General features: G+C 30.0%; 1 protein-coding gene and 1 non-coding gene across 2 annotated transcripts; both read left to right on the forward strand.

The window, feature by feature from the left end:
* The first annotated feature begins 54 nt into the window (after positions 1 to 54).
* Positions 55 to 26,377, forward strand: LOC113371653 (E3 ubiquitin-protein ligase hyd). The gene is given in 54 exon segments (XM_026612298.1): positions 55 to 262; positions 378 to 578; positions 4,692 to 4,873; positions 5,108 to 5,280; positions 5,618 to 5,841; positions 7,397 to 7,707; positions 7,989 to 8,257; positions 8,490 to 8,663; positions 8,725 to 8,819; positions 8,944 to 9,092; positions 9,162 to 9,296; positions 9,509 to 9,655; positions 10,014 to 10,133; positions 10,204 to 10,337; positions 10,752 to 11,033; positions 11,185 to 11,361; positions 11,424 to 11,532; positions 11,610 to 11,720; positions 11,789 to 11,945; positions 12,291 to 12,461; positions 12,730 to 12,955; positions 13,287 to 13,352; positions 13,425 to 13,597; positions 13,662 to 14,073; positions 14,355 to 14,435; positions 14,497 to 14,582; positions 14,688 to 14,865; positions 14,940 to 15,120; positions 15,179 to 15,324; positions 15,402 to 15,730; positions 15,800 to 15,880; positions 16,057 to 16,217; positions 16,307 to 16,419; positions 16,494 to 16,673; positions 17,677 to 17,887; positions 18,067 to 18,311; positions 18,380 to 18,532; positions 18,708 to 18,873; positions 19,139 to 19,465; positions 19,664 to 19,759; positions 19,826 to 19,876; positions 20,092 to 20,151; positions 20,209 to 20,385; positions 20,570 to 20,652; positions 20,717 to 20,832; positions 20,907 to 21,126; positions 23,230 to 23,415; positions 23,507 to 23,780; positions 24,001 to 24,128; positions 24,197 to 24,365; positions 24,437 to 24,593; positions 24,878 to 25,087; positions 25,325 to 25,703; positions 25,994 to 26,377. Coding segments are annotated over 54 exon segments (9,417 nt in total). The 5' UTR covers positions 55 to 200; the 3' UTR covers positions 26,207 to 26,377.
* On the forward strand, positions 13,040 to 13,164 carry LOC113371733. Its single transcript, XR_003366672.1, has one exon.
* Positions 26,378 to 26,924: the final 547 nt, after the last annotated feature.

Genomic DNA, 26,924 nt, shown 5'->3' on the forward strand with positions numbered 1-26,924 from the left:
TGTTCTGATAACCACAGCATTCTATGGAAACTAAAAAAACTTGTATGCCATAAAATATTAATTACGTTAAGTCTTTCAAAGTTTTATATTTAATGGTGATAGATTGTACATAGTTAGTACTAAAAAATGTGTCATCCACTCTATTAATAATTTATATGTTAATTAATACAAGTGTTTAGATAAATGTTTTCGAATGCAACATGTCTTCTCTGCAATTTATAGTTCACCCATTACCTGGCAATGAAGATCAATTAAACGATAGGTATGTCGTTTAATTTCCATTTGAATCAATTCAATGGAGAAATATAATTTAGAATAAAACTACATCAAAATTCGAAGAATTTTAACATGTTCTGAAAAAAAATTAATCATTGTAGACTTAGAGAAGTCGCTGACAAACTCAATCGTTTTGGTTATACAACGCCTCAATCATTGAGCTCTATAAGAGCACCTATTAAGGAAATTGTCGTCGGTCCAACTCATTTTGGAATTCTATTTGAAGATGGTCAAGTTTGTCGGTTGCCATTCTCAATTATCCCTGATAGACTAGATTTGACCAAGCAGGATACTACGAGAAGGTAAGAAGTTATGTTATGTACATTAATACAATAAATCAGTATTTATTCTAACCATATCCCAACTCCTTAAGTTTTCCAAATTGTTCAATTCATTTCAACAAATTTCTTTATTATTGTTTCAATTCAAATATTTCTTGCTTATTGTTTTGATATTTAGATTTAAGCTTTAGATATTTCATTTTAGTTAAGCATTGTAAAAAAAATTGACTAATGATCAAATTAAATTTATTTCTTAATATCAATAGCAAAATTTTCTGTACACTTCTGTTGGTTAATTGTTATAAACTAGCTGCAAAGAAAATGGTGGAATGGATATTAAATTAAAAATTAAATATTTTTAATTGAAATATATAATAATTGCAACCCAAAACTTAAACTATTCATATATGTACTACAAATTTAAAAAGTATATATATATTTAAAATTTAAAATATGGAAATCTATATTAGCATTTTGTGTTATCCATTACAAGTCGCTCGATACACTGTCCTCTGTCACACCAACGGTCGTCGGTGTCCGCATTCTCTCCCACTTGAAAACCACTTGAAATTGAATGGTCACGCAATCAGATAGGAAAGAAAGGATTAGGGTCCAGTTGAAAAATAGATGTCGTTACGAGTATTTTTCAACATATTATTTAATAAATTGGTGCAAAAAAGTGTTGTTTGTTCATATTGCCAAATTAATATCTATTATCCACTCAGAATACATTTGTTATATATATATATATATATATATATATATATATATATATATTCAATAGATAAGTCCTGGATTTTTTGAGACAACATGAATTAAGCGTCACTCATCATAAAAGCCGAAGTTTCCAAAGCACTCTTGTCCAACATTCAATTGAAAATTCACATATTTTTACCTTTGAACCCAATATTTTATATAGAGAGGATTGTACTTTTGAAAGACTTTTTTCTGAAAGCAGTTTAATCTTTTTGAATTCGTCAAATTGTGTTAAAAAAAGATCAGATCATAATATCATTCTTGACTCGTATCTAAATTTTTTAAACCTAATTAAAAACAATTAATCCTTTAATAATTTTGTGTATATATATACATGTATATATGTTGTAATACAGGGGTCGGCAAGCTTTTAAGTGTGGTGTGCCGAGCCACTCTACCAATATGATTCAGGGTGCCGCCTGAATTCTGAAATATATAACCAGGTTCTGGGGCAGAAGAATTATAACCAAATTTATCTTTTAAACATTTTTATTAACTAGTGGGGTGCATGGCATCGTGCCTTAATTCAAATTGCTAGAACTTCCCATACTGAAATTAAAAATCTTGGTACTGAACCCAAAAAAAAATTACACAAAATATGTACACAGTATTAAAATCTCTATAAAATATCTGATAATTTGATGTACATAAGTCCAATGGATGTAAAATTACTACAATGTTTGTAAACAATACTACAATGGGTGTAAAATTACTACAATGTTTGTAAACAATATTACAATGGGTGTAAAATTACTACAATGTTTGTAAAAATACTACAATGGGTGTAAAATTACTACAATGTTTGTAAACAATACTACAATATGGGTGTAAAATTACTACAATGTTTGTAAAAATACTACAATGGGTATAAAATTACTACAATATTTGTAAACAATACTTCAATGGGTGTAAAATTACTACAATGTTTGTAAAAATACTACAATGGGTGTAAAATTACTACAATGTTTGTAAACAATACTACAATGGGTGTAAAATTATTACAATGTTCGTAAAAATACTACAATGGGTGTAAAATTACTACAATGTTTGTAGACAATACTACAATGGGTGTAAAATTACTACAATGTTTGCAAAAATACTACAATGAGAGTAAAATTACTACAATGTTTGTAAACAATACTACAATGGGTGTAAAATTACTACAATGGGCGTAAAAATACTACAATGGGTGTAAAATTACTACAATGTTTGCAAAAATACTACAATGGGTGTAAAATTACTACAATGGGTGTAAAATTACTACAATGTTTTACAATGTTTGTAAACAATACTACAATGGGTGTAAAATTACTACAATGTTTGCAAAAATACTACAATGGGAGTAAAATTACTACAATGTTTGTAAACAATACTGCAATGGGTGTAAAAATACTACAATGGGAGTAAAATTACTACAATGTTTGTAAACAATACTACAATGGGAGTAAAATTACTACAATGTTTGTAAACAATACTACAATGGGTGTAAAATTACTACAATGGGTGTAAAATTACTACAATGTTTGTAAACAATACTACAATGGGTGTAAAATTACTACAATGTTTGCAAAAATACTACAATGGGAGTAAAATTACTACAATGTTTGTAAACAATACTACAATGGGTGTAAAAATACTACAATGGGAGTAAAATTACTACAATGTTTGTAAACAATACTACAATGGGTGTAAAATTACTACAATGGGTGTAAAAATACTACAATGGGTGTAAAATTACTACAATGTTTGTAAACAATACTACAATGGGTGTAAAATTACTACAATGTTTGCAAAAATACTACAATGGGAGTAAAATTACTACAATGGGTGTAAAATTACTACAATTTTTGTAAAAATACTACAATGGGTGTAAAATTACTACAATTTTTGTAAAAATACTACAATGGGTGTAAAATTACTACAATATTTGTAAACAATACTACAATGGGTGTAAAAATACTACAATGGGTGTAAAATTGATATGTGGAACCAAAAGGTGAAAGGATAATGCATGCAATTTTCTTTAAACAATTAAATATTTCCGACAATGTCATCCAACAATTTAATTTTCCATAGAGTCGTCTTCCTGATTTTTTCGTAATTCCTTAAATTTTGTTTTCCATAATTCTAAAGATATTAGTTCCATAATTTCCATTTCAAAATCATCAACATTCATCCACTCAAAAATTGAAAAATCAAACGGTATTATTGATGGATCTATGAAATTTGGTTTTATGAGGAAGGAAAATTTAGGCACATAAGCTTTAAAGTCTTTGCATCTGGAAAATTCATCTTTAAGTGCTTCAATGTAGATTGAATTACATTAGCGAGCTACATTAGATAAGTAATTATATTTCAACATTTTTTCTTATTTAAAAATCACTTTGTCTCGATATATTTGCGATTGCCCTGATTATTTTGTAGAGTGCCATGCAGAACGCCGTCGCGTGCCAAGCCTGGCACGCGTGCCGTAGGTTGCCGATGCCTGTTGTAATATATGCACATCCACATTTGTGCTTATATGTATGTTTTCATATTTACACTATATACATGTACTTGTGTATATGTTCGTGTATATAATTGTGGGTACATGAATATATGGATATATGCATATGTATGTATGTATGTGTATGTAGGTGTGCATATACATGTGCATGTATATATACATAATATTTCTCAACATTTACTAAAGCAATATTTCCTCTTTTTTCGTAAATTACCAATACAAGAGCCATAAAAAATTATTCTTGCCTAAATTCTGTACATATCCCCTACATCTGGTCGACAGAACTCCATATTAGTTTTAGTCTTGTGAAGTCGTAACATCTACAAATATCCTCAAAAAAAATCGAGTGTTTTTAACAAAAAATATTAGTGATATGGATATATAAATTATTACATATATAATAATTTATATATGTAATATATAATTTATTTATATATTAGAATTTTTTCTAATTAATCTGTAATGACCATCATTAATTAATGTTAATCAATATTTTTAAAAAACATTGTATTTGACAGAATAAACTTGATGATGGAACGTACCTAGTTCCGAAACGTCGTTATTAAACATCTTCAAAAAACAAATTGTTTTTCATTATTAGATTTACTATTCGGAAAAGGAACAATCAATATATATATATATATATTATATATATAGATTTGTTCTATCAAACTTTCCAATTATAGTAATCTCCTGTTCATCAAAATTATTATTCAATGAAAATAATGTAAATATATTTATTGATTTATACATATTTTTTTATACAAACAAGTCAGTATATAACTTTTTATCTGAAATTGATTTTTTTTTACAAATCATTAAAAGGTTTGTATATTAAATATTTCAATTTAATTTTGTTTTTTCAAACATAGTACTGGATCAGGTGGATCTGGTGTGCCTCCTATAGGAGGAACTTCAAACAGCAATAATTCTGCTGGCAATGGCAATAAAGGCAACTCTAGTAGCGGAGCAGCAAATGGTTCAACTGGACGTCAGCTTGCAAGATCCCGAGCTAGGATATCCATGAGAGCCACCAATACTGCTGTCAGAGGTATTTAGTAAAATTTCTAATATCTTGATTTTAAACTATTAATGGAAATCTGTGCATGATATAAAAGCATAAGGAATTTTATTTATTCTTCTAGAATAACATTTATGTTTAAGTGTTGTTAAATTGTTAAGAACTTTGATAATAACCAATATAATTAGTATATAAAATATTTTATCTTACCTAAACATACCCTGAATGAAAATTACTTTTTGCTATAATATTAAACTTTTGATATAGGATCACGTGGTGCTGCTGGTGTCATAATTGGAGCAGGTAGTGGCAGTAGCAGTTCAGGGGGGACACGTTCTGTTGTGTCATTACCTGCCCCATATGTGCCAGAAGATCTAGTTTCACAAGCACAAGTTGTTCTGCAGGGAAAAAGTCGAAATTTAATCATTCGTGAATTACAGGTAACAATTTGTCAGTACAGGATAAATTGAGACATTCAGGATGCTGATTAATTTAACTTTTTTATTTTAGTTAATAGGCAATAAAACTTTTGACCAATTATGAGAACTTATCTTTAATTAATAATTTAATTTTAAGTTATTAATTTTTGAATGTATTTTTTGATTTTCTCCTTCCCCTTCATTAAAAATTTATTATATTATATTAGTTTATTATTAATTTTTTAATTTGCTAATGAGGAATTTTGGAAATGTAAATATCAAAACTTAAAATAAAAAGAAATGATCTAATACTATTCAGTTAATAACATAACAAAGAAAATTTTGATTTTTATATTAGCGGACCAATTTGGATGTTAATTTGGCTGTGAATAACTTACTTTCACGAGATGATGAAGAAGGTGAAGATGCTGAAGATGGAAGTGACTACGTTCCAGAAGATCTAATAAGTTTATTAGATGGTGGTTTCCATGCAGCAGCTGCTGCTGATCATGGTAGTGTTATAATTGATGCAGATGCCATGTTTTCTGAAGATGTGTTTGGGGGTTATTCCAATATACGGAAGTGAGTTATATAGAAATAGTCAAGCATCTTCCATGTTGTATAAATGTATTTATTTCTGTTTTTGTTTATTTTCTTTGCTGCATGTTTATTAGAGTACTAAGTAGTATTTGTGGGTGAATGATTTTCTTTAATATCAGAATGTTGCATAAAGTTTAGTATGTGATATATATATATATATATATATATATATATATATATATATATATATATTTGAATAGTCTTGAATTTGATGTTGATATATATGTTTAATTTGAGTTTAATATTCTGGCGTAACGTCAATAAAAGTAGTATGAGAGTTTTTTTGTCAAATGTGATGTTTGTGTTAAAAAATATATATCTTATCAATGTGCACATACTCATACCATGGATTAATAATGGTTTCATATGCTATATTAGGATACAAAATTTTAAGTGTTTTATTATTATTATTATTATTATTGTTTTACCATAAAATTTTCTTTCATATAATTTATTTAGTTTCAATTTTTTATAGTTAATTTGATTACCACTGAATGATGGCTAAGATGCTAGCCGAAACGTATGGATTTTAAATAAATAAACTTTTAAGAAAACTCTCATACTATTTTTATTGATGTTATGCCCGAATATTAAACTCAAATTAAACATATATATATATATATATATATATATATATATGTGTGTATATTCATTTACAATTTACTAATATTTGTTGTTTATTTTAGAGGTTGCTTTTATAAATAACAACCACTAATATTCACACAAATGAAATTCAAATTTTTTGTATTAGTTGGAAAATATCAGTATTTTTTCATAATCATTAACTTTTAATTAAAATTGCAGTTAATATTTGGTTGTTATTTAAGATTAAATCTCCTGAGAAAAAGTTCCATTTTGCTGTAATTATTGCTTATTAAACACACATAATGAATATGCTATAATCATATAGCAGTAGGGTTTTATTGCAATTTATCTCAATTAAAGCGAGATAAGATTTGCAATAAAAATACAAAGTCATATGTAAATACAAGTAGTGTTATGCAAATGTTTTATCAATTTTTCTGAAAATAATGCATGCGTTGCTCACATTGGATTGGCCAAACGTATATATATATATGTTGATAGTTTTGTCGACATTGATACATATTCAAATGTATATATTTATACACATACACAAAAATTCGATTTTCTCTAGAAGAGAGTACCAACAAAATCGTCTCACTAAAATGTTCATTGCACTTGAAAATACTCTTATTTGTTTTATCTGATATTTACTGCGGAATTGTTTTATAAGCATCATTTTACATGAACTGAACCAATAATTAATGAACATAATTCAGTATAATATTTGATTGAGATTTTTTTAAATAAGTTTTTTTTGATATAGTTTTATTTTCTTATGTGAATTCAGTTTAAATGGCATGGAACCAACACTCAATTTTTACTACTACTTGTTTAAAACATGGCTAATTTTCAATTCATATAATTTCGTTTGGCGCGCTAACCTTTGCCTTTTAAAACACCTAACCTCTTTGTCTTGGTCTGTTTTGGCTATGTTTCCGTTCTATGAAACAAGCTTATTGTACAGTCGCAGTCGTGGATCTGCACCCGCTTCATCTTCCGGCGCTGGGGCACGAGATAGCGCTGCACCTGGCAGTGGAGCTTCATCCATCAGTCAACAGCAACCAGCCTCCTCTACAGGGCCAGTGGCAGTCAATCCATCTAGCAGTGGTCCTGGCAATAATGCATCCAGTGGTGCAGGGGGCGTGCCAGTAGAGAGAGACAGCTTTTCAAGATGGAGAGATAGGCATTATTTTGGACCAAGGAGATGGTTTTCCAGTTCTTTAAGGGATGACACTTCTTGGGAAAAGGATTCTCCAACCACTGGTATGACATGTTTGAAGGGATGTCATATTTTATAGGAGATATATATATGCATATTTATATATGTATATCGAAAGAGAAAGAGAGAGAATATCCATATAATTTGATGTTTATAATCAGTGAAACCAGTTAGATTCTGTAAAAACAAGAAAATAATGTTCGATCCAAGTTTTTTTTGCTTTCTGCTAAAAAGAATTTATAAAAGCGTTCATACAAAGTTTTATTCTTTGTACATTCATAAAAGACTTATTTATTTGCAAAATCTTGATTTATTTCTTTTTTAGAATCTAAAAAGAAAGATACTTCTCCACCTGGTTCTCAACCGCCTACAGCGCTTCCGGCGAGCACAGCAGCCAGTAGTCCGTTGTGGATTTCTGATGAATTAGAACATTGGCCTTTAGAAAGAAATTCTTCAGCGGTAAATGATACTCAGACAACACCTAGATTTTCAAAGATTGCTTGCTTGCATTCTGAATTAATCGCAGTATCAGCAGTAGATGGTAAATTACATCAGTGGCGTTGGTGTGATCCTGAACCTTACAAACATCCGGATGTGAGTTTTTCAGAATAAAATGTGATTTTATATGCAATTTTGAAATCCATTATTAAAATTAAAGTTAAAATTACAAGTTAAAAGTAAAATTAAAGTTAAAATAACAAGCAATTGATTTTTGTTAAATTTTTTTTTCAAATGTTTTGAATGATAAAATTTAGAAACATGTTTCACATATTTTATAATAGATATTGTATTTCATGGAAAAAACTTGTTTTTTTTATTTTTATAGTTGCCTAACATACATCATCCCAAAGTGCAAGCTCTGAATTTAGTTAATGAAGTTATAGTGCATATTTCAGCAACATCAATCCGATGTTCTGTTGCTACTGAATCTGGAAAAGTGGCAACTTGGCTGGATGAAACTTTATGTCATGCAAGTGGAAAATTGGAACATTCAGCTCAGGTAATTTTTTTGCAATGAAGCTCTTTTGTAGCAAATTTTAACTGATGTGATTTTATTCTAGGCATTTAGTGAATTTTCGCAGGACCGTATAACAAACCTCTACACATGCACATTATATACTGTAGTGCGTTTAGAAAGTGGTGCACTATATTGGTGGTAAATAAAGTTTACATGTGGATTTATATATATATATATATATATATATATATATATATAATTTATTCATTCATTCATCTATCTATTTTTTGCTTATAATCATTTACAAATATTTTTTTAATAGGGGAATTTTACCATTTGCCCAACGTAAGCGATTATGGGATCGCCATAAAGCTAAAACACGCAAACCTTCTAGACCATCTAGTATTGAAGTTACTTGCGGTGCACAAGTTTGTATGAAAAATAGTCCTATGTATCAGCCAGGAGCTATCGGTAATTTTATAACATATATATATAAGTAGGGAGTATGCTGCAGTAGTTGAATTTTTTTGCTGTGTACAGGTTTCACAATTTCAAATGGTGTTCCAAAAGTTGGGCAACTTCAAAATTCTGCTTGGAGTTTAACAGATTTATGCCAATTTAAGGTTTTGCCTGCACCAGTTTCTGAGAATTCTCACACAAGTAACATAACCACAGGTAAATTGTTTGTATTTAAGTATGTGTATATATATATATATATATATATATATTGTTGGTATCTGTTTTTGATATACATTTTTATAATATTTTTATAAACACTAATTTAATCATCTGGAAATACAGCTGAACAATTCCGTAGTTATTTATTATTTTAATAAACCATGATTATTTTGTTTCAAATATTTTCCTAACAAAGCTTTGAACTTCAGCTTCAATAGGAGCAACAACTTCAGGGCCTGGTAATTCAAAAGGAACTTGTGTTCAAAAGGAAACAGCCGATCGTATGGATATGCCACCTCCACCATCACCAGCTTCTAGTACTTGTAGTGATACTGGCAGTATTACTAATAGTCACAGTATGTTAAATTTTATATAAATATTATTAACACACACACATGTAAATATATATGCCTTATTCAAATTGTATATAAGCTAACTGAGAATGATTTAGGATATAAGATAATAATATTGTTTTAGGTTTTCAATATTACAACAATATTCAATCCGTGAAACATTAGTATAGTATTTAGATATGTGTATCTAAATTGTGTAATACGTTTTTTTCTAATTTAATATTTCAGTCTATTGCTATTTAAAAGACTCAATTAATTACGAAAAAAAACCTTTTTACAAGATAATTTAATTTTCATTTTATTAATCTCAACTAGATGCACAATCTGAAAAACTATTTATCATATTACATTACAATTACAGAAAGACAAAGAAGAGTGACTGTAAAAGATGACTCAAATATTGAACCTAAGAAAGATGATGAAGAATTGTGGTTACTGAAGGATGTTGTTTTTATTGAAGATGTTCGCAGCATACCCATTGGTATATGCATTACTTTATTACAATTGTACTTGTAAATAAATTAACAAAATTTTTATTGTTTTGAAAATAGGTAAAGTATTGAAAGTTGATGGAGCATATGCAGCAGTAAAATTTCCTTCAGCAAGCATAGGAAAAAATGAGAAAGAAGAAGAAACTTGTAATTTATTGCAAGATTGTAGATTGATGAGAAAAGATGAATTACAGGTATTGTCAATTTCAATATAGGCAAATATGCTACAGTACTTAATGTCTGTAATTATTATTTAATTTTTATTTAAGGCCACCATCAAAATATATGTATGTAAAACAATTTACTTCATGATGAATCTAATATATAAGAATAGTGTTTAATTTTTAGACTATATATCTAAACTAATATGTATCGTATCTAATAACTGAGTTGTGATCCGAACTAATTATTATCAAAAAGTTAGATACTGTAATAACTATGAGACGGCAAAAACAAAATATTATATTATTATATAATTCATATTTATCAAGTATTATATAATTCATATTTATCAAAAGTGAATTTGGATTTTCCAATTTATCAACTGGAAGTTGTCCAAAATTTTAGTTTACATGTTGCATTCTTCTAACTAAAAATATTTTATGTAGGTGATAAAATCAATGACAACATCACGTGCTCCTGACTGTTTCCAAAGATCGCCACGACGCATATCATTACCAGAAGGTTTAGCTCCGCATGTATTGTCACTAGCTGTGGATACCAGAGGTGTTCATGCTATTGTAAGAGGTGGAAATATAGGATCTAGGTTATGCTACTCAGTATTTTCATTGAACACTGGGCGACAAGAAACTGAAGCACCTTTTCCTAGTGACCCTACTGCATTTCTTGGTTTGAATATAAGTGATATCAGTTTGACATGCATTGGTGAGGTAAATTATTGCTCTTTTTTTGCAGTTACTTTTTTTTTTGACTACTCTTTTGTATTATTTATGAACTATTCAGCATTTATGTTTTTGTAATAGAACTATATTGGAAATTAAATAATTAGCAGAAGTTTTATATTTAATTTAAATTTAACAGGGAAATGATAGTGTGCTACTACTGAGGGATGGGAATCGCACTTTATATCCATTGGCCAAAGATTGTATGGAATGTATTCGAGATCCCAATACACTAGACTTGCCCCCTATAAGAAGTTTAGGAGCATCTGTAATAGCATTGCCTTCATCATCGATTTCAAATAATCTTAAAACCCAAGTAAATTAAATAGTTATAACAGAATTATTGCTTATACTTCAAATGCCAAAATTTAATTTTAGGTGGCTCTTATAGCAATGGCAACAGAAGTGCAACTTTTGATGCCCAGAATTTTAAGATGTGATATTGAAGGAATTAAAATAATTTTAGCCCAACTGGAAGGTGACTTGAGTTAGTATAACTAATTAAAATAAAAAATTATGTCGATTAGTTAATTTTAAATTGCTTATACAATTATAATTTCACAGAATCACAATTACCTTTGGTACTAAATGAACGTTGTGATGGTAATAGGAATATTCTACATGCTTGCGTTAGTATGTGCGCACCTGTTTCAAACAAAATTTTTGACATAACTGGTAAGTATTTTACAACATGTTACTCAGATCTCAGACAAATTTTCAATGCTCATTTTTTCTTAATCTAGGTCAAACGGAACAGGGATTATCTATTCCAGAATCGGGTCCCAATGTGACTTCAATTCCTGTAGCTCCTCCTCCTGCTACAGAGGAACCTTCAATGCCTATAGTATATTGGTCAGAAAATTTTGAACCACAGCCTCCACCTAGTGAAGTTGAAAATGGGTATTTACTTTCAATATACTTATTGCTTCTATATAATTGAATTGAAATCTTTCAAATTGAATGACTTGAAATAAATATTGGTATTTCTATGATTTTCTTTCTTAATATTTTTCAATGTTTTATAAAAGTTACATGATGCACACAATATAAAATGCAATTAGTATATTTTAGAAATATGTATTTTATTTTTAGTATTTTTAATTAAAATTGATTTTATATGAAGGAATAAGGTGCTTATATATAAATCATCTAGATCAAATTATTGTATCATCTATTCGCTTTACAAAAAACATTACATAAAATAAATCAATAATCCAGATTATTCAATATTTTAATTAATTTAAGGTGCAAAAATTCTGCTTCATCAGTTGCAAGCACCCAGAAAGGTAATGCCAATGTAGCTCCCATATTCATAATTGATGAGAATGAAAGACGCAATAATGCCATTGCAGCTGTCCAACTGTTATGTGATAGTCCAGCATTACAACCACATCTCAAAGAATTGCTAAGTGCCAAGTATGTTTTACTCTCTATTGTTAATGCCAAAAAGAACTAAAATGTAAATAACATTTACAAACAGATAAATTATTTTTTCTTTTAAGTTTTATGTTATGATTTACCATACTTCCATACACTCACACTAATATTCAAAGTCAATTATGGTATATGAAGATTCATTCAACATACTCAATTTCAATTTCGAGAAGCTACACACATTTTATTATCAATTATTTTGTATTTAATTTACTTTGCATTCGATAATTCTTCATTTTTATTCATTCAGGGATGCACAAGGGCAAACTCCGTTCATGCTTTCAGTGGCAGTTCGTGCCTATCGTGCTGGTCTTACTTTGTTGACCACTATCAGCCAAGTAAGTGGTGGAAATGCATCTATTAGAGACAGTATGCTATTCCCTCCTGGTAGTGCACCAGATCATTCACCATTGCATGTTTTGTGTTGTAATGACACATGCAGCTTTACTTGGACTGGCGCAGAGCATATTAATCAGGTAAATATATCTATATACTTATTTACTTAAATATCTTGAATTTAGATTATTGCTTTTTTTATATGTTTATATTTAATATTTATGTGGGCACTAGATACAGTGAACTATAGAAGATTATAATTTACTCATAAAGTGCCCAAAATCAAATGTTCTTCGATGACTGTCACTAATATAGTTTAATGTGAAAGACAGATACGGAACAAACATTTATTAAGTATGTACATAATAAACTCATGAATATGTTAGTAACTATAATACATTATAAGCTGAAACATGTGTAAAAATAGTCATTATATATCTTTATGCTAAATACAATTGAATTTTGTTATAGGATATATTTGAATGCCGAACTTGTGGTCTGACAGGTTCTCTTTGCTGCTGCACTGAATGCGCAAAAGTAAGTTATTAAACTTTTACGCTAACCGTAAAAGATTTAAAAATTAATATCATTAAAATATGAATATTTTAGGTTTGCCATAAAGGACATGATTGCAAACTGAAGAGAACTTCTCCAACAGCATATTGTGATTGTTGGGAGAAATGTAAATGCAAGGCATTGATACAAGGAAGTCAAACTGCAAGATTTACTCTGATGTGTCGATTGGTTGCAGGAACAGACTTGGTTACAACATTTAATAGCCGGTTAGTTAAATAGAAAAAATTGGTAGAAATTTATGATACTAAAATACTATTACAATATTTGCAGAGGTGAGAGTATTCTGTTGTTCTTAGTCCAAACAGTGGGCAGACAGTCAATCGAACAAAGACAGTATAGAACTGCAAGGCCCAGAAGCACCTCAGGTAAGGGAAAGGCTATAATTCATATTATTTAATAATGTTACACAGCATATATATGTGATTTAAATTTTAATATTATATTAGCTGAAGGAGATATGCCTGATCATGATTTAGAGCCCCCGCGATTTGCTAAGCGTGCTCTGGAATTTATTTTAAGAGATTGGCCAGGTTTGCGAGCTATGATATTATCAGGTGTTGTGGACAATTCTGTATGCAGCAATCTTCAGAAAGAAGATGATACTGCATACATAAATGGTCAAAGTGGAACTACATTATTGGATAGATTTACTCACAATCTTTTTGTACGATGTAATTGTGATGTAAGTTTTAACATTAACTTTTATTCATAATATTACTATATATTATATTATATCAATATTATGTTATTAGTTCGAGGTTTGTTTAGAAATATTTTATGAAATTAGAATTTAAAAGATTTGCTTCAATAATAGTTATAAAAAATTGTATATTCCAAGTCCATCCATAATGTGTTTATTTTGATAACTGTCACTATATTCTGTGAAGATTGCATAAGCGCAATAACTGTATGTTAATAAAAGAAACCTAGTTATATTAATTCTGTTAAATTCTTACATTTTAGTTGCTAGATGCTTTACTAGAAACCTTAGTACGAGAAATTAATAACACATCTGTTCCTGGGCGCTGTGAAGAAGCTACTCTGGTAGGAAAAGTTAACTACATTCGTATTGGAAGTTTTATTTTTATAACTATTTTTTTTGTAGGTTGCAAGGCGTTTTGTAAGATCAGTTGCGAGAGTTTTTGTGATATTCAGTGTTGAAAGTACGCCATCGGCAGACAAGAGAAGAGGGTAAGGATGAATAGCTTTTATTGACAGAATCTGGATTTGCTTTTTCTTTTTAGAAGATTCCAATTCTAAATTTAGTACAGTGCTAATAGACTTCTGCTTTTATAGAGTTGGTGGCAGTGTGCATCCAATATTAAAATGTCGAAAAGTTTTCCAGTCTCTTATCAAATTATCTATTGAAGAATTATGTGAGACTGCAGATTCATTAATTTCACCAGTCAGATTAGGTGTTGTTCGACCAACAGCGCCATTTTCTTTGCCTAATTCTCCAGTTGAAATTGTTAACGTTTGTATAAAATATATTTAATTATTAAACATATTTATAATTTATATATAAATTAACTGAAGTATTTATTATAGAGTTCCGAGGATTTATTTTCTGTTGAGCCTTTGACGCCTTTAAATACAAGGGCTAACATTTCGACAAATTCAAATGTATTATCTGCAGATATGACAAATAATGGTGCCAGTAGAAATCGTGGCATTGGCCAAAGAATACATACATCAACTCTTAATTTGGATGATACAATAGATAATGAAGGTAAAATTAATGCTTCGATGGCTTGGTTATTGTTTCTATTATTATATATCTATTTCAGGTATGGCAGTAGATGATCAGGAAGGGGAAACTTCAGAACAAGATGATTTGGATAGAAGTGGTGCTCTGGCTGTATCTGGTGGTGAGCAAATGGAATCTGAACAGCCTGATCCTTTGAGCGGACAGGCAAATGCTGATGTTACTTTGGTAAATATATAATAACATATTTTATTATTTTAAATATAATTTATATGTTATATTGAGTAAACTTCCAATTTGTATAGGAGGAAAGTGATGTTGAATTAGATTTATTGGTCGAAGCTGACACTGAGTCTGAAAGTGATGATAATCATAGTAATCAGGATGCACAATCTGCACAACGCAGTGTTCAAACTGGTGCTACTGCAGGATCCGATACAGGTTATTTGTGATTATATATAATATGCTATAATAACTATATATACTATAGAGATTATGATTTTTACTTTTCATTTGTAATAGATGAATCAGGTGAATCTTCACAACCAGAAGAAGAAGGAAGTGAAAATGGTGATACAGACGAATTGAGCACAGCTGAGACAATAGCCAATGATGAATTGTTGGAGCGTAGAATGTCAGTATGATAATTTTTGATATATCAAATTATTTTAGATATTTTTGATACAATAACATAAACTTGCAGTACCGGAACTGGGCATTTACATCGTAACAACTTAGCTCCTCAGAGTATGCAATGGGCTATAAGGAGTCGCGAAAACAACAGGTATATACACAGAGAATTATTCTATTCAGATATAAATTTCATTTTACTCTTACAAACACTGCTGTTATATGTTACCAGCAGCCTAATGTAATCATCTTCTCTTTGTGAAATGTAAAAAAATTAAATTTTTATGTATATAGCAGAGTATATATTACTTTTTTTTTTCATTTTAATAGGGCATCAGGTGGAGTACGTTTATCTACTGGTTCAAATCTTGTGTTTATTGATTCAAGTTCGTTGCGTAGAACTGCTGCAGCTACTGCAGCTGTTGCTGCCGCTAATCATCAAGAACCGCATACAATGGCCACAACTGCCAGTTGTTTGGCTAGAGGATTCGGTATTGTTGTTGAACTTTTATTAGTATATTAGTAACATAGTATATAAAGTAATATTTTAAAATAACCTTCAACAAGTTAATTTTTTTAGGTATTGTTATCCGCCAAATAGCCGAACTTTTAGCTGCATTGCATGATTATTCACATGTAGGCTTACTTCATAAATCTCTTGAAGTTTCATTTGATGAAATTATGAAACTACAGGTAAATATATCAAATAACAGGATATTAATTTAACTAACAATGAAATTATATTTTTTTAAATGAAATTTTGGCAGATGTACTTGGAATATCGTTTACGGGGGACATGGGAATGGCTTTTGACTGTAATGGATGCTACTGAAGCTCAATTGAGGTTCGGAGCCTCTTTAACTCATGCAGCTGATCCTGCCCACCCTGGTCATCCATTGCATGCCCCCTCAGTTGGAGGAGCGGTTCCAGGAACAGCAGGATCACAGGTTCAATTCAACAAAGATTTTATTGTGAAAATTATTTGCATTTTCCATTGATGTATTGCCCTGATATTGTCTCACAAGTTACAAATATCAAACATACTATAAAATATTTTAACTTGAATAAGTTTTCATTTAATTTTATTAAATAATTTTCAATTCAAATTTTATCCAATAATTTTCAATTCAAATTTAGATCAAATACTCTGTTTCATGCATCATCTGATTCTGATTTGAATCATATGTATTTACCATTTGTGATTTTAACAAATGTCATCTGTATCTTGAGTTCCCAATTCCCAATTCTGATTTGAATCCAAAAGATCTAAATCCAAATCACGGAAATTGCTAAAACCTGATTGAATAGTATATGGTTTAACAAAAGATACAATTTATCACTGTAGAAAACTGTAGGAAATGGTTGCATATTTGGGCTCATGTACTTAAATTGATTAAAATATCCTCTGAAAATTCTGTTAAGTATTAATACTAGATATTGATGAATTTATTTTTCAAAGCCAAAATATTTCTATAATAATATAATAGATTCCACATTTTTAAGTTTGGTTTCCTAGGTTAATTCAATCATTTCAATTTAATCCATTTTTTTTTAACTATCTAGTGATTCTGCTTATGAATGTAATGACAAATTTGCACCAATATGATAATGATATTTATTATAGTGAAGAACTGAAAAATATCACCCAGCAATTAATTAATGTTGAAAAATGCAATTGTTAATGTGGTGGTTGTGAACATCATGTTCACAACCACCTTGCAATGCTAAATTGTTTACAACTTTTTAATTTTTATGTTTACAATAAACATATAGTATACTATTTTAAACATCTACTGTTGCAAATCTGCTTTCATTATCACTTATTTCTTACAATGTATGAAAGTTTTAAATTTATTGTTTGCAACATATTCTCTGTGTTTGTTTTCTTTTTTAAGTTCTGCATAGTTCTTAATCACTTATTATATATCAACTTTTAAATGTAATTTTCAGTCTGGTGCAACATTGGGAATGGTAAATGCAATTGGATCAGGAAATCCATCCTCATCTTCAGCAGGGGCTAGTAGAGTGTCACGTGGCGGCGGAGGTGGCGGTAGCGGGGGCGGTGGACAAGCAGGAAACGCGGGAAGTGCTGTTGGTCCTCGTCTAGTTGGTTTCGGGTCATCCACAGAAACATCCAGGGGTCGTGGGGCTGATCGAGATGGTACATATTCAATAATAATAAATTTTGATTCAAAAATTCTATAATGATTACTCACCAATGGCAAATTCTATTTAAAAATTGAAAATTTTGTTCACATTTATTTTTATATTGAAAATGAATGTGAACAAACTTGTATGTATATGCCAAAATTAATACTTTCATTTACCTTGTATTTTCAGCTCGACGTGAGTTTTTGAGTTATTGCTTATCTTTGATGCGTGCTCATAATGCAGAACATCGAGACTCACTACCAGTTTTGGATGTGTCTTCCTTACGCCATGTGGCCTACGTTCTAGATGCTTTAATTTATTTGATGAGAGGTGGCAGCGGCGCTAGCTCAGCAAATGAACCGCAAACATCAGCTGCTAGTCTAGTTGGAGAAAGGGGAGATAGGGAACCGTATTTCTGGCAAATTTCTGATGCTGTATGTAGCTAAACCAAAAAATTTAATAAAACAACTTGTTTTTTATTTTAACTTTACTGGTACTCTAGGATGAAAATGAAAATGATGAGACTGAAGATGAGGCCGGACCGGGTATGGAACCTATGGACACGATAGATGATCAAGACTCGTTGACTAGTGTTCCATATTCTAACAAAACAAGCATTTCTGAGAATAAGGGTCGTAAACATTCATTCTTTCAGGTACAAATCACAATCTGAATGACATAGAAAATATTATTGAATATTATATTGAGTTTGTTTCTCTTTGTTTGGGTAATTGAATGTTGGAATCATATTGGCAATATGAGTTGGCAATTATGAAATATTTTGCAAACTATTGGTTTGAATTCTACTAGACCATAATTTTCTATTCCAGCGCTCAGAATCTACTTTGTGTCTGGGGTGTCCACCACCGGATCCATTTGCTATACCTATGGTAGAAGCACTTCCTTTAGCAGATCAACCACATTTGTTACAGCCCAATGCTAGGAGAGATGATTTATTTGGAATACCAAAAATGCCTATCACTGTACCACCAGCAGGTATTCATAACAATTTTGCACTTACTTAGTATAACATTAATGGCGCTATAATGCATATTTTTTCAGCTTATGTAAAAGTAATTTTATATAGTAAGCAGCACTACCCATTATTATTATTATTATTATATATTAAGTGCTTGAAATTTTTGTACTAAATTCAATTTTAGCAAATTCTATATTATTAGTGTAAAATTTCTAATGCCGAATTCTTGTAATATGAAATTTCATTGATATATTCAAATACTTGCTTCAAATTTTTTTGCAGAATCTGCTCCTCCTGGCACTTACAACCCATTAGAAATGCTTCCAACTCAATTGGGTTTATCATTACGAGGTTCCAACTCTTCAATGAATGTAGGAGTAAATAATGCAGCTTACCATGGTCAATCAATGTCAAACAATGTAAATAATAAGCATCAAGATGACACAGATGATGATGACGACGATGATGATGATGATGATGACGACGAAGATGATGAGGAAGATGCAGAAGAAAATGAAGTAGATATTAAACCTGACTTGGCGGATGTTACTAATACTGAAATGATACCAATAAAGCAAGAGAATATCACTGAAAAGATGGAAACCACAGGTTAGGCATATGTTTATTATGAGTAAATAAATTTTAATCTTATTTTCGCCTAAAATTTGTCAAATTAGTGATAATCTCTGCATTTAGAAAGATCTTTATGTTATAATATTTTGTACTGAAAAGGATAAATTTATGCTGTAGTTTGAAGCTGATTTAGTCATGAAAAATATGATATATAAAGCTATTTTTTTAAAATAGATTCTACAAACCAAACGACCATACCAGATTTGGAAAATTCAGATGCTCAGTCTCACAGCAATTTTGATACATTTGCTAAGAATAAAAAATCAGAAGGTAATCAAGTTTTTCTATTACTTTTATCTAATAAAATTATCATTAATAAATAAATCAAATTTACAGCTTCAGAAGAACCACAAGATTTGTCATGCTCAAAAGATGTTCCCAATACAAGTGAGTGAATAAATATATTTATATATTTCTATATTGACACATTAAAACATGACATTTTGCAAATATGGTTTTCTTCTATAAAAATACAGATTTGATTTAACTCAAAAATAAATTTATTGCTAAGAATTCAGCATCAGACATAGTAATATAGCATTACACCTAGTAAAATAAATAATTCTTACCATTGAATTCAATTTTGTTATACTTTGACTCAGATCTGCAAGATTCAAACTCCTCTGATGTTGCTGGCCCAAGCGGACAATCTCCTACTTCAAGTAAGTTTTTGAATCTTATCTTTAATATTTGGAATAGCAATTCATATTTATTTACAGGAAATGTTAAAACAGTGCGTCCTCAAATTATTGTAACACCGCGAAAAGTAGCAGCTGCTTTGCAAGCGGCAACTGCTAAGGTTCTTGCTGATGCTAACAAGAAGAGTCTTTCAGAACTCACAGGAGACAGTCCTGATGTCACTGTATTACCCACTAATTTTAGCGTCTTTGATCTTGGTAAGCATGACAAACTAGTATAGAAATTTATTTCTTTGGTCTTAGTTGCCCAAGCTCTAAAGGTACAATTTTATGTTCTGCACTTTTGAAAAAAGAAAATTACAATGTTGCTAATGTAATAAAGTTTTAGTTACACCAATTATCTAATAAAAAAAATATAATAGATATGTGCTTATTTTTTCAGGAAATTCAGATCAAACAAATGATAGTAATGCCTCTTGCAGTAGATCGCCAACCAAAAGTGTTATTGTTAGAGCTGGACCTTCAGTAAGTATTTTTTACTGTAAAAAAATATTTTGTAAGTAGTAGTAATTCAGTTTTTCTGTTCTAGGTGGGCACTGGAGACAATCCACTTCCAGATCCAATGGAAACACAAGAAATTTCAGCTCATGTTACTGTTGAAACAACTCCTTCTGTTAATGTTAATGTCAAACCTCCAATTCCAAGGTAAGTTTTTTCAGAAAATTTAATTGCTATTTTATTTTATAAACAATGTTTTAATGAATTTTATTATTATCAAGGCCATACCCATCTATTGGTCCTATGGTGTCTCATGATCTATTACTGGGTCGTTGGCGTCTGTCATTAGACCTATTTGGTCGTGTTTTTATGGAAGATGTTGGTTTAGAGCCTGGATCGGTTGTAGCTGAACTTGGTGGATTTCCAGTAAAAGAAGCTAAATTCAGAAGGGATATGGAGAAGTTGCGAAATGCTCAGCAAAATGATTTAACTTTTTTGAAGGTAATGATTGTTTATTTTAATGAATGTGTTGTATTTCTCTAAGATGATGTAACTAAGATATAACGTTCAATGAATATTTGGCTGAATATTAAGCACTTATTATATTAAGTTATAAGAAGATAATTGATAAAAAAAATCAGTTAATTATGTTGTATACATTTTTATATTTTTATTATAATTGTTTAAGTATTTATTATTGTTATGATACATAACATAGATACATAACAAACTTCTATAAGAGAAGCATACCTTAGAAAAATTGGATGTATGTGTGTGTGTGCGTGTTCGGATACAAATTTTCGTCGACGATTTCGGGAACACGGATGAAGCAATTTGATTAATTCAAAAAACATTCAATTCGTATTGATAAAGAGACGGCTGATTAGTTTTTAGCGAAGGCAAGTCTAGCCGTTCCGAAGATATGGAGCAAAAAGTGTCAAAAACGGTAACTCAGTTTTTAAGAGAACGGAGCGTCCGATTTGAAGAATTCAAAAAACATTTTACTTGTATTAACAAGATGAAGAACTGATCAAATTTTCATGAAGGCAAGTCTAGCGGTTTTGGAGATTCAGTAAAAAAAGTAAAAAAAAGCCATCTGGCGGTCAAAAATGATCATTAGATATATGCACATCAAATTATCAGTTATTTTATAGAGATTTTAACAATAAGTATAAATTTTGTTTACATTCTTATGGGTTCCGTACCAATGCTTATTCGTTAGACGGCGGCGCGGCGCTTACGGTTCTCCGATATTTCGTCTCTATGCTGCAGTTAAAGCAGGACGATTGCTTTGAAAAAAAGTTCAGAATTTCCAAAATATTTCAAAATACACTTTTCTTCAAAGTCTTTTTTTTTCAAAAAAAAATTAAATTTTTGTCAAAAATTTATAGTTTCTCAAAAATCTAATTTTTCAGAGTAAATTTTTTTCAAAAATGTTAATCTTTTAAAAAATAATATTTTTTGGTACGGGAAGTTCCAGAAATTTGCTTTAAGGCACGATGCCATGCGCCCCACTAGTTAACTGTTTATTTCGAAAATGAAGTTTTTGCTTTCACTAAAAACTAAGCTTTGCAATTTCCAATTGATATTTTTCAAACACATTCATAATATCTGTTAATATATTAATTATAGTGCACAAACACGTGCTTGTATGCTTTAAAAGCGCCTTTTATGCCAAATTTCGTTGGACTGTTGAGAACATGAACTTTATCACTATGTTAAATTTTATTAAAAATCCCAAAACATTTTTTTTAAAGAAACTTAACAAATTATTTTTTGGCTATATGATAATACTGGCATGGTTACCTGTATCAAGTACATACATAGTCTTTCATATTATTTAATCAATGAAATTAGTGATAACATTTTCTATACAACTAGACAGGTTTTGTAGACTGATTGTTTCTTGACACAGATATAAAGATTCTATTATGATTATATAATAATTTCTATGGACAATGCACAAATTCCATAACTTGAGATAGTAAGATCGGAAAAACGGTTACAAGAAAAAAAGTTTTTAAAATTAAGCCACTTGTCGTAGGGTCGTAAAATTTTAGTATGTTTAGTTCCATGATCTTTATCATCAGGAAAGAAATCATCAAAATCGTCCAATTTTCTTTTCATAAAGAATCGGCCTATGTTTGCCAAATACTAATAAAAGCGATTTCCAACTCTTACCTTTGTAACAATTGATGCATTTTTAAAATCGATTCAGAATTGTGAACAAAAACGTGGACGATTTTTAAAAGAAAACTAATGATTATGCAAACACTTGCACATGCTAGACACGCCTATACATTGTACTATTCATCGAAATTGTCGCAAATTTATCGTCTAATTAAGTTTTTGAAGGTAAAATCATTGGAATAGTTTGGCTATTCGCTCAAAGGTTTCGTCGAATGTTTGGTGCCGAATGTACTATTTGTTGCAAGCCTAATATAATATTTGCGTATACAAATAATAGAAATATCGCAGAACATATGATATTACTCTCATTATTAATCATTTATTAAACTATGAATGTATTATACAAATATTTCACACACAAGTTTCTGGTAAAATTTTAATAATCTAAAAATAATTATTTTTAAAATCATTCAGATGGAAAGAGATAGAAATCAACTGTTATTGAAAGCATTTAAAGAACTCAACCAACAAATAAATCATCATCACAGACGTGGCTCATCAGTTCCACCTTTAGCAGTTAATAGAGTTAAAGTGACATTTAAAGATGAACCAGGTGAAGGAAGTGGTGTTGCACGTAGTTTTTATACTTCTATTGCCGAAGTAAGTAATTTGTTATCTCTTTTTTATTATTTCTATGCTATTCAAAATCGTTTTCATTCTTATGATTTTGTGAAATTTAATAATGTTTCAGGCTATATTATCAAATGAAAAACTGCCAAATTTAGAACCAGCACAAGTAGGAAGTAAATTCAATCAATTCAACATGCTTAGAGTGCGAGGCACTCCTCCAGTTACCCCTAGAGAACAACACCGCAATGCTGGTTCATCTAGTATGCGCACTAGCGGGGGCGCTTCAGGCCATCATCACCATAGGCTTACTTGGAGAAGCAGAGATGTCAGAAAAGCATTAAACGTTGATGCTACACCATTCAATCCAGGACCACAACTTCTAGAAAGTTTGAATTGTAAGTGTTTCAACAAAGTACATGCTATTGTTTGAAATAAGTTTAATAATTATGATAATTTTATATTTAACATTTGTGACTGTACATAATAATATATTAATTAATGCATAGCTAATAATTAATATTTTTTATAATATAATATAACAAATCACAGATGTAGCAGAAATGCCAATTAAAAGAGTAGAAAAATTAGTATTTATATATTTTATTTTTTTTATAGCTGCACCATCCAGTAGTTCCACATATGCACCGTTGACAGTCCCTCTAGTACCATCACAAATGGGCAATATTTACAATGATCATTTAACGCATCATCAACAACAATTAGGAGAAAGGCTTTATCCAAGGGTATATTATAATACATACTTTTAGCTCAAGTTCTAGTCTTATTCATATTATTTACTCTTGCTTTATAGATATATGCACTACATCCAGGAATGGCTGCAAAAATAACTGGAATGCTCTTAGAATTAGGATCTACACAATTATTAATTCTTTTAGCATCTGATGAATCTTTAAGGCAACGAACCTCGGAAGCTGTAGAACTAATATTATCTCAAGCTCATCATCAAAGTGATACTATAAGTAAGTTTATTTTTTTGTCAATATAGCTTGTGCAAATCTTACAGTGTTTTAAACTAATAATATTTTAACAGGTAACTTAGTGCCGACAATTCCACGTAAAACTATTATTGATGAACCACTGGAAGATAATGGTCCCTTGTTCTATATGCCTGGAAAACGTGGCATATATAGTCCTAGACAAGGCAGAGCAAGTAATGAAAGAATTAATGCTTTTAGAAATGTTGGAAGGTAATTTGTATTTATTAATATGTTTGTACAGTACAATAATAATAATGATCTGTCTGGAGGCAGTCGTTAATCCCTTGTTCATTATTGAACAAAGTATCTGTTTTTTCTAATCTATGCCAATGTGTGAATAACAAGGTTTACAAACCTAGGCTATTTTTATGTAGTCATCAACCCCTAAATTGTACCTCAAAGTTATCAAGTTACCCTCCTATACAAGTGCCATTAACTTTTAATTATACAATGCATTGTCTTTTAGTTGCTCAAATTTTCATTTTTTTTTCTAGATTTATTGGCCTGTGTCTGTTACAAAATGAACTGTTCCCACTGTTTTTATCGAGGCATGTACTGAAATCTATACTGGGCAGAACTGTTAGATTTCATGATTTGGCTTTCTTTGATCCAGTTATATATGAGTCTTTGCGACAATTAGTGGTTGATGCAGAAACAAAGGAATCATCGAACAGTCTCTTTAGTGCTTTAGATTTAACTTTCAGGTATACTATGATTATTTATTTGAGTACATTTTTCTTTCACATTTGACTGTTTAAAGTGTCACCAGAAATTACGACAAATACTCATGCGACAATTTATATTTATTTTTGGTGACATGCTTATATTTGGACAAATTATATAATAATATAAATTTTACATGACATAAAATAAAATGTCACCATGGTTAAATACTATTCAATAAAGCATTATATAATGATGTAATGAATCCGATTTTGCAGCATTGACCTGTGCATTGAGGAGGGCGGAGGAAATGTTGAGTTGACTCCAGGTGGCCGAGACTTAGAGGTGACTGCAACCAATGTTTATGATTATGTCAGAAAATATGCTGAGTATAGAATGATCAGATCACAAGAAAAGGCTATTGAAGCTATTCGTGTTGGAGTGTTTGATGTAATACCAGAAACATCTTTGAGTGGATTAACTGCGGAGGATCTTCGCTTACTATTAAATGGTGTAGGAGACATAAATGTTGCAACACTAATTTCATATACCAGCTTCAATGATGAATCTGGAGAGCCCGGTGATCGTTTGTTGAAATTCAAAAGATGGCTCTGGTCTATTGTTGAGAAAATGAATAATATAGAGAGACAAGACTTGGTGAGCACATAATCAAACACAAAAAATACTTTTAAGCATTGTTTGGCATTGCAACCAAAATATTTTTAACACATTTGAGTCAAAATAACAAATTTTTAAAATAAATATAACACCACACCTCTTGCTAAAAGTTAACAGCATTAAACACTTAAACGGCCCAACATATTATTTCTATGACTTTTATTAATATTTTCAGTTACTAAAATAATTACTATATTGATATTCAAACTATTGTGTGCATGCTGCAGTTCATATAACCCATTATTGATTATAAATATGAATTTTCTTAGGTGTATTTTTGGACTGGTTCACCAGCTCTACCTGCATCAGAAGAAGGTTTTCAACCAATGCCCTCTGTGACAATTAGGCCAGCCGGAGATTCTCACTTACCTACTGCTAATACTTGCATATCTCGGCTTTACATTCCTCTGTATAGTAGCAGAGCTGTTCTGAGACACAAATTATTATTGGCCATAAAAACAAAAAATTTCGGTTTTGTTTAATTTATGAAAATTACTTTGTTATACTTATCTTATTGATATATTGAAAAATATTTGACTTTCTAACTTAGATTATTTGAATATTATGAATTATAGAATAAACATATTAGATGTAAATATATTGTGTTAATTTATATTCAGATCTGTGAAAACAAAGTTATAGGTTTAAGTGAGGGAAGGCTGATTAAATGATAATCTTAATATAAAATTCATTGTGTCAAAGGTTAAATAAATGTTTTGTTTCCATACAAACTCAAGTTGGTATTGCAAACATCGAACGACTCGTAAACTTGCAGGAATTTAATATATATTTATATATATATATATATATATATATATATATAACCCTTTTTAAATTTCTCATAAAATTGGAACACACGTTAAGAACTGTTTCAAAAAAAAAAGATTGACATTTCTATCTTAGACTAAAAACAGTAAATACATAGTTTCGACAACAGTTTTCGACAAAAATTATTTGTGTTTGCCATTTGTGATGTTAAAAAATATATATTTTACCACTGTGCACATACTCATGTCATGAATTAATAATGCTTTCATCTGTTGTATTAGGATACAAAATTGTTTTTTTTATTATTATTTTTCTATGAAATTTATTACATATTATTTATTTGGTTCTAATTTTTATAGTTAAATTGATTGCCACTGAATGAAGGCTAAGATGATAGCGGAAACGTATGGATTTTAAATAAATTTTTAACTC

This window comes from Ctenocephalides felis, unplaced genomic scaffold (genome assembly GCF_003426905.1).
Source record: "Ctenocephalides felis isolate EL2017-DRISC unplaced genomic scaffold, ASM342690v1 CF-g0.4_SCAFFOLD_01492, whole genome shotgun sequence".
Classification (NCBI taxonomy): domain Eukaryota; kingdom Metazoa; phylum Arthropoda; class Insecta; order Siphonaptera; family Pulicidae; genus Ctenocephalides; species Ctenocephalides felis.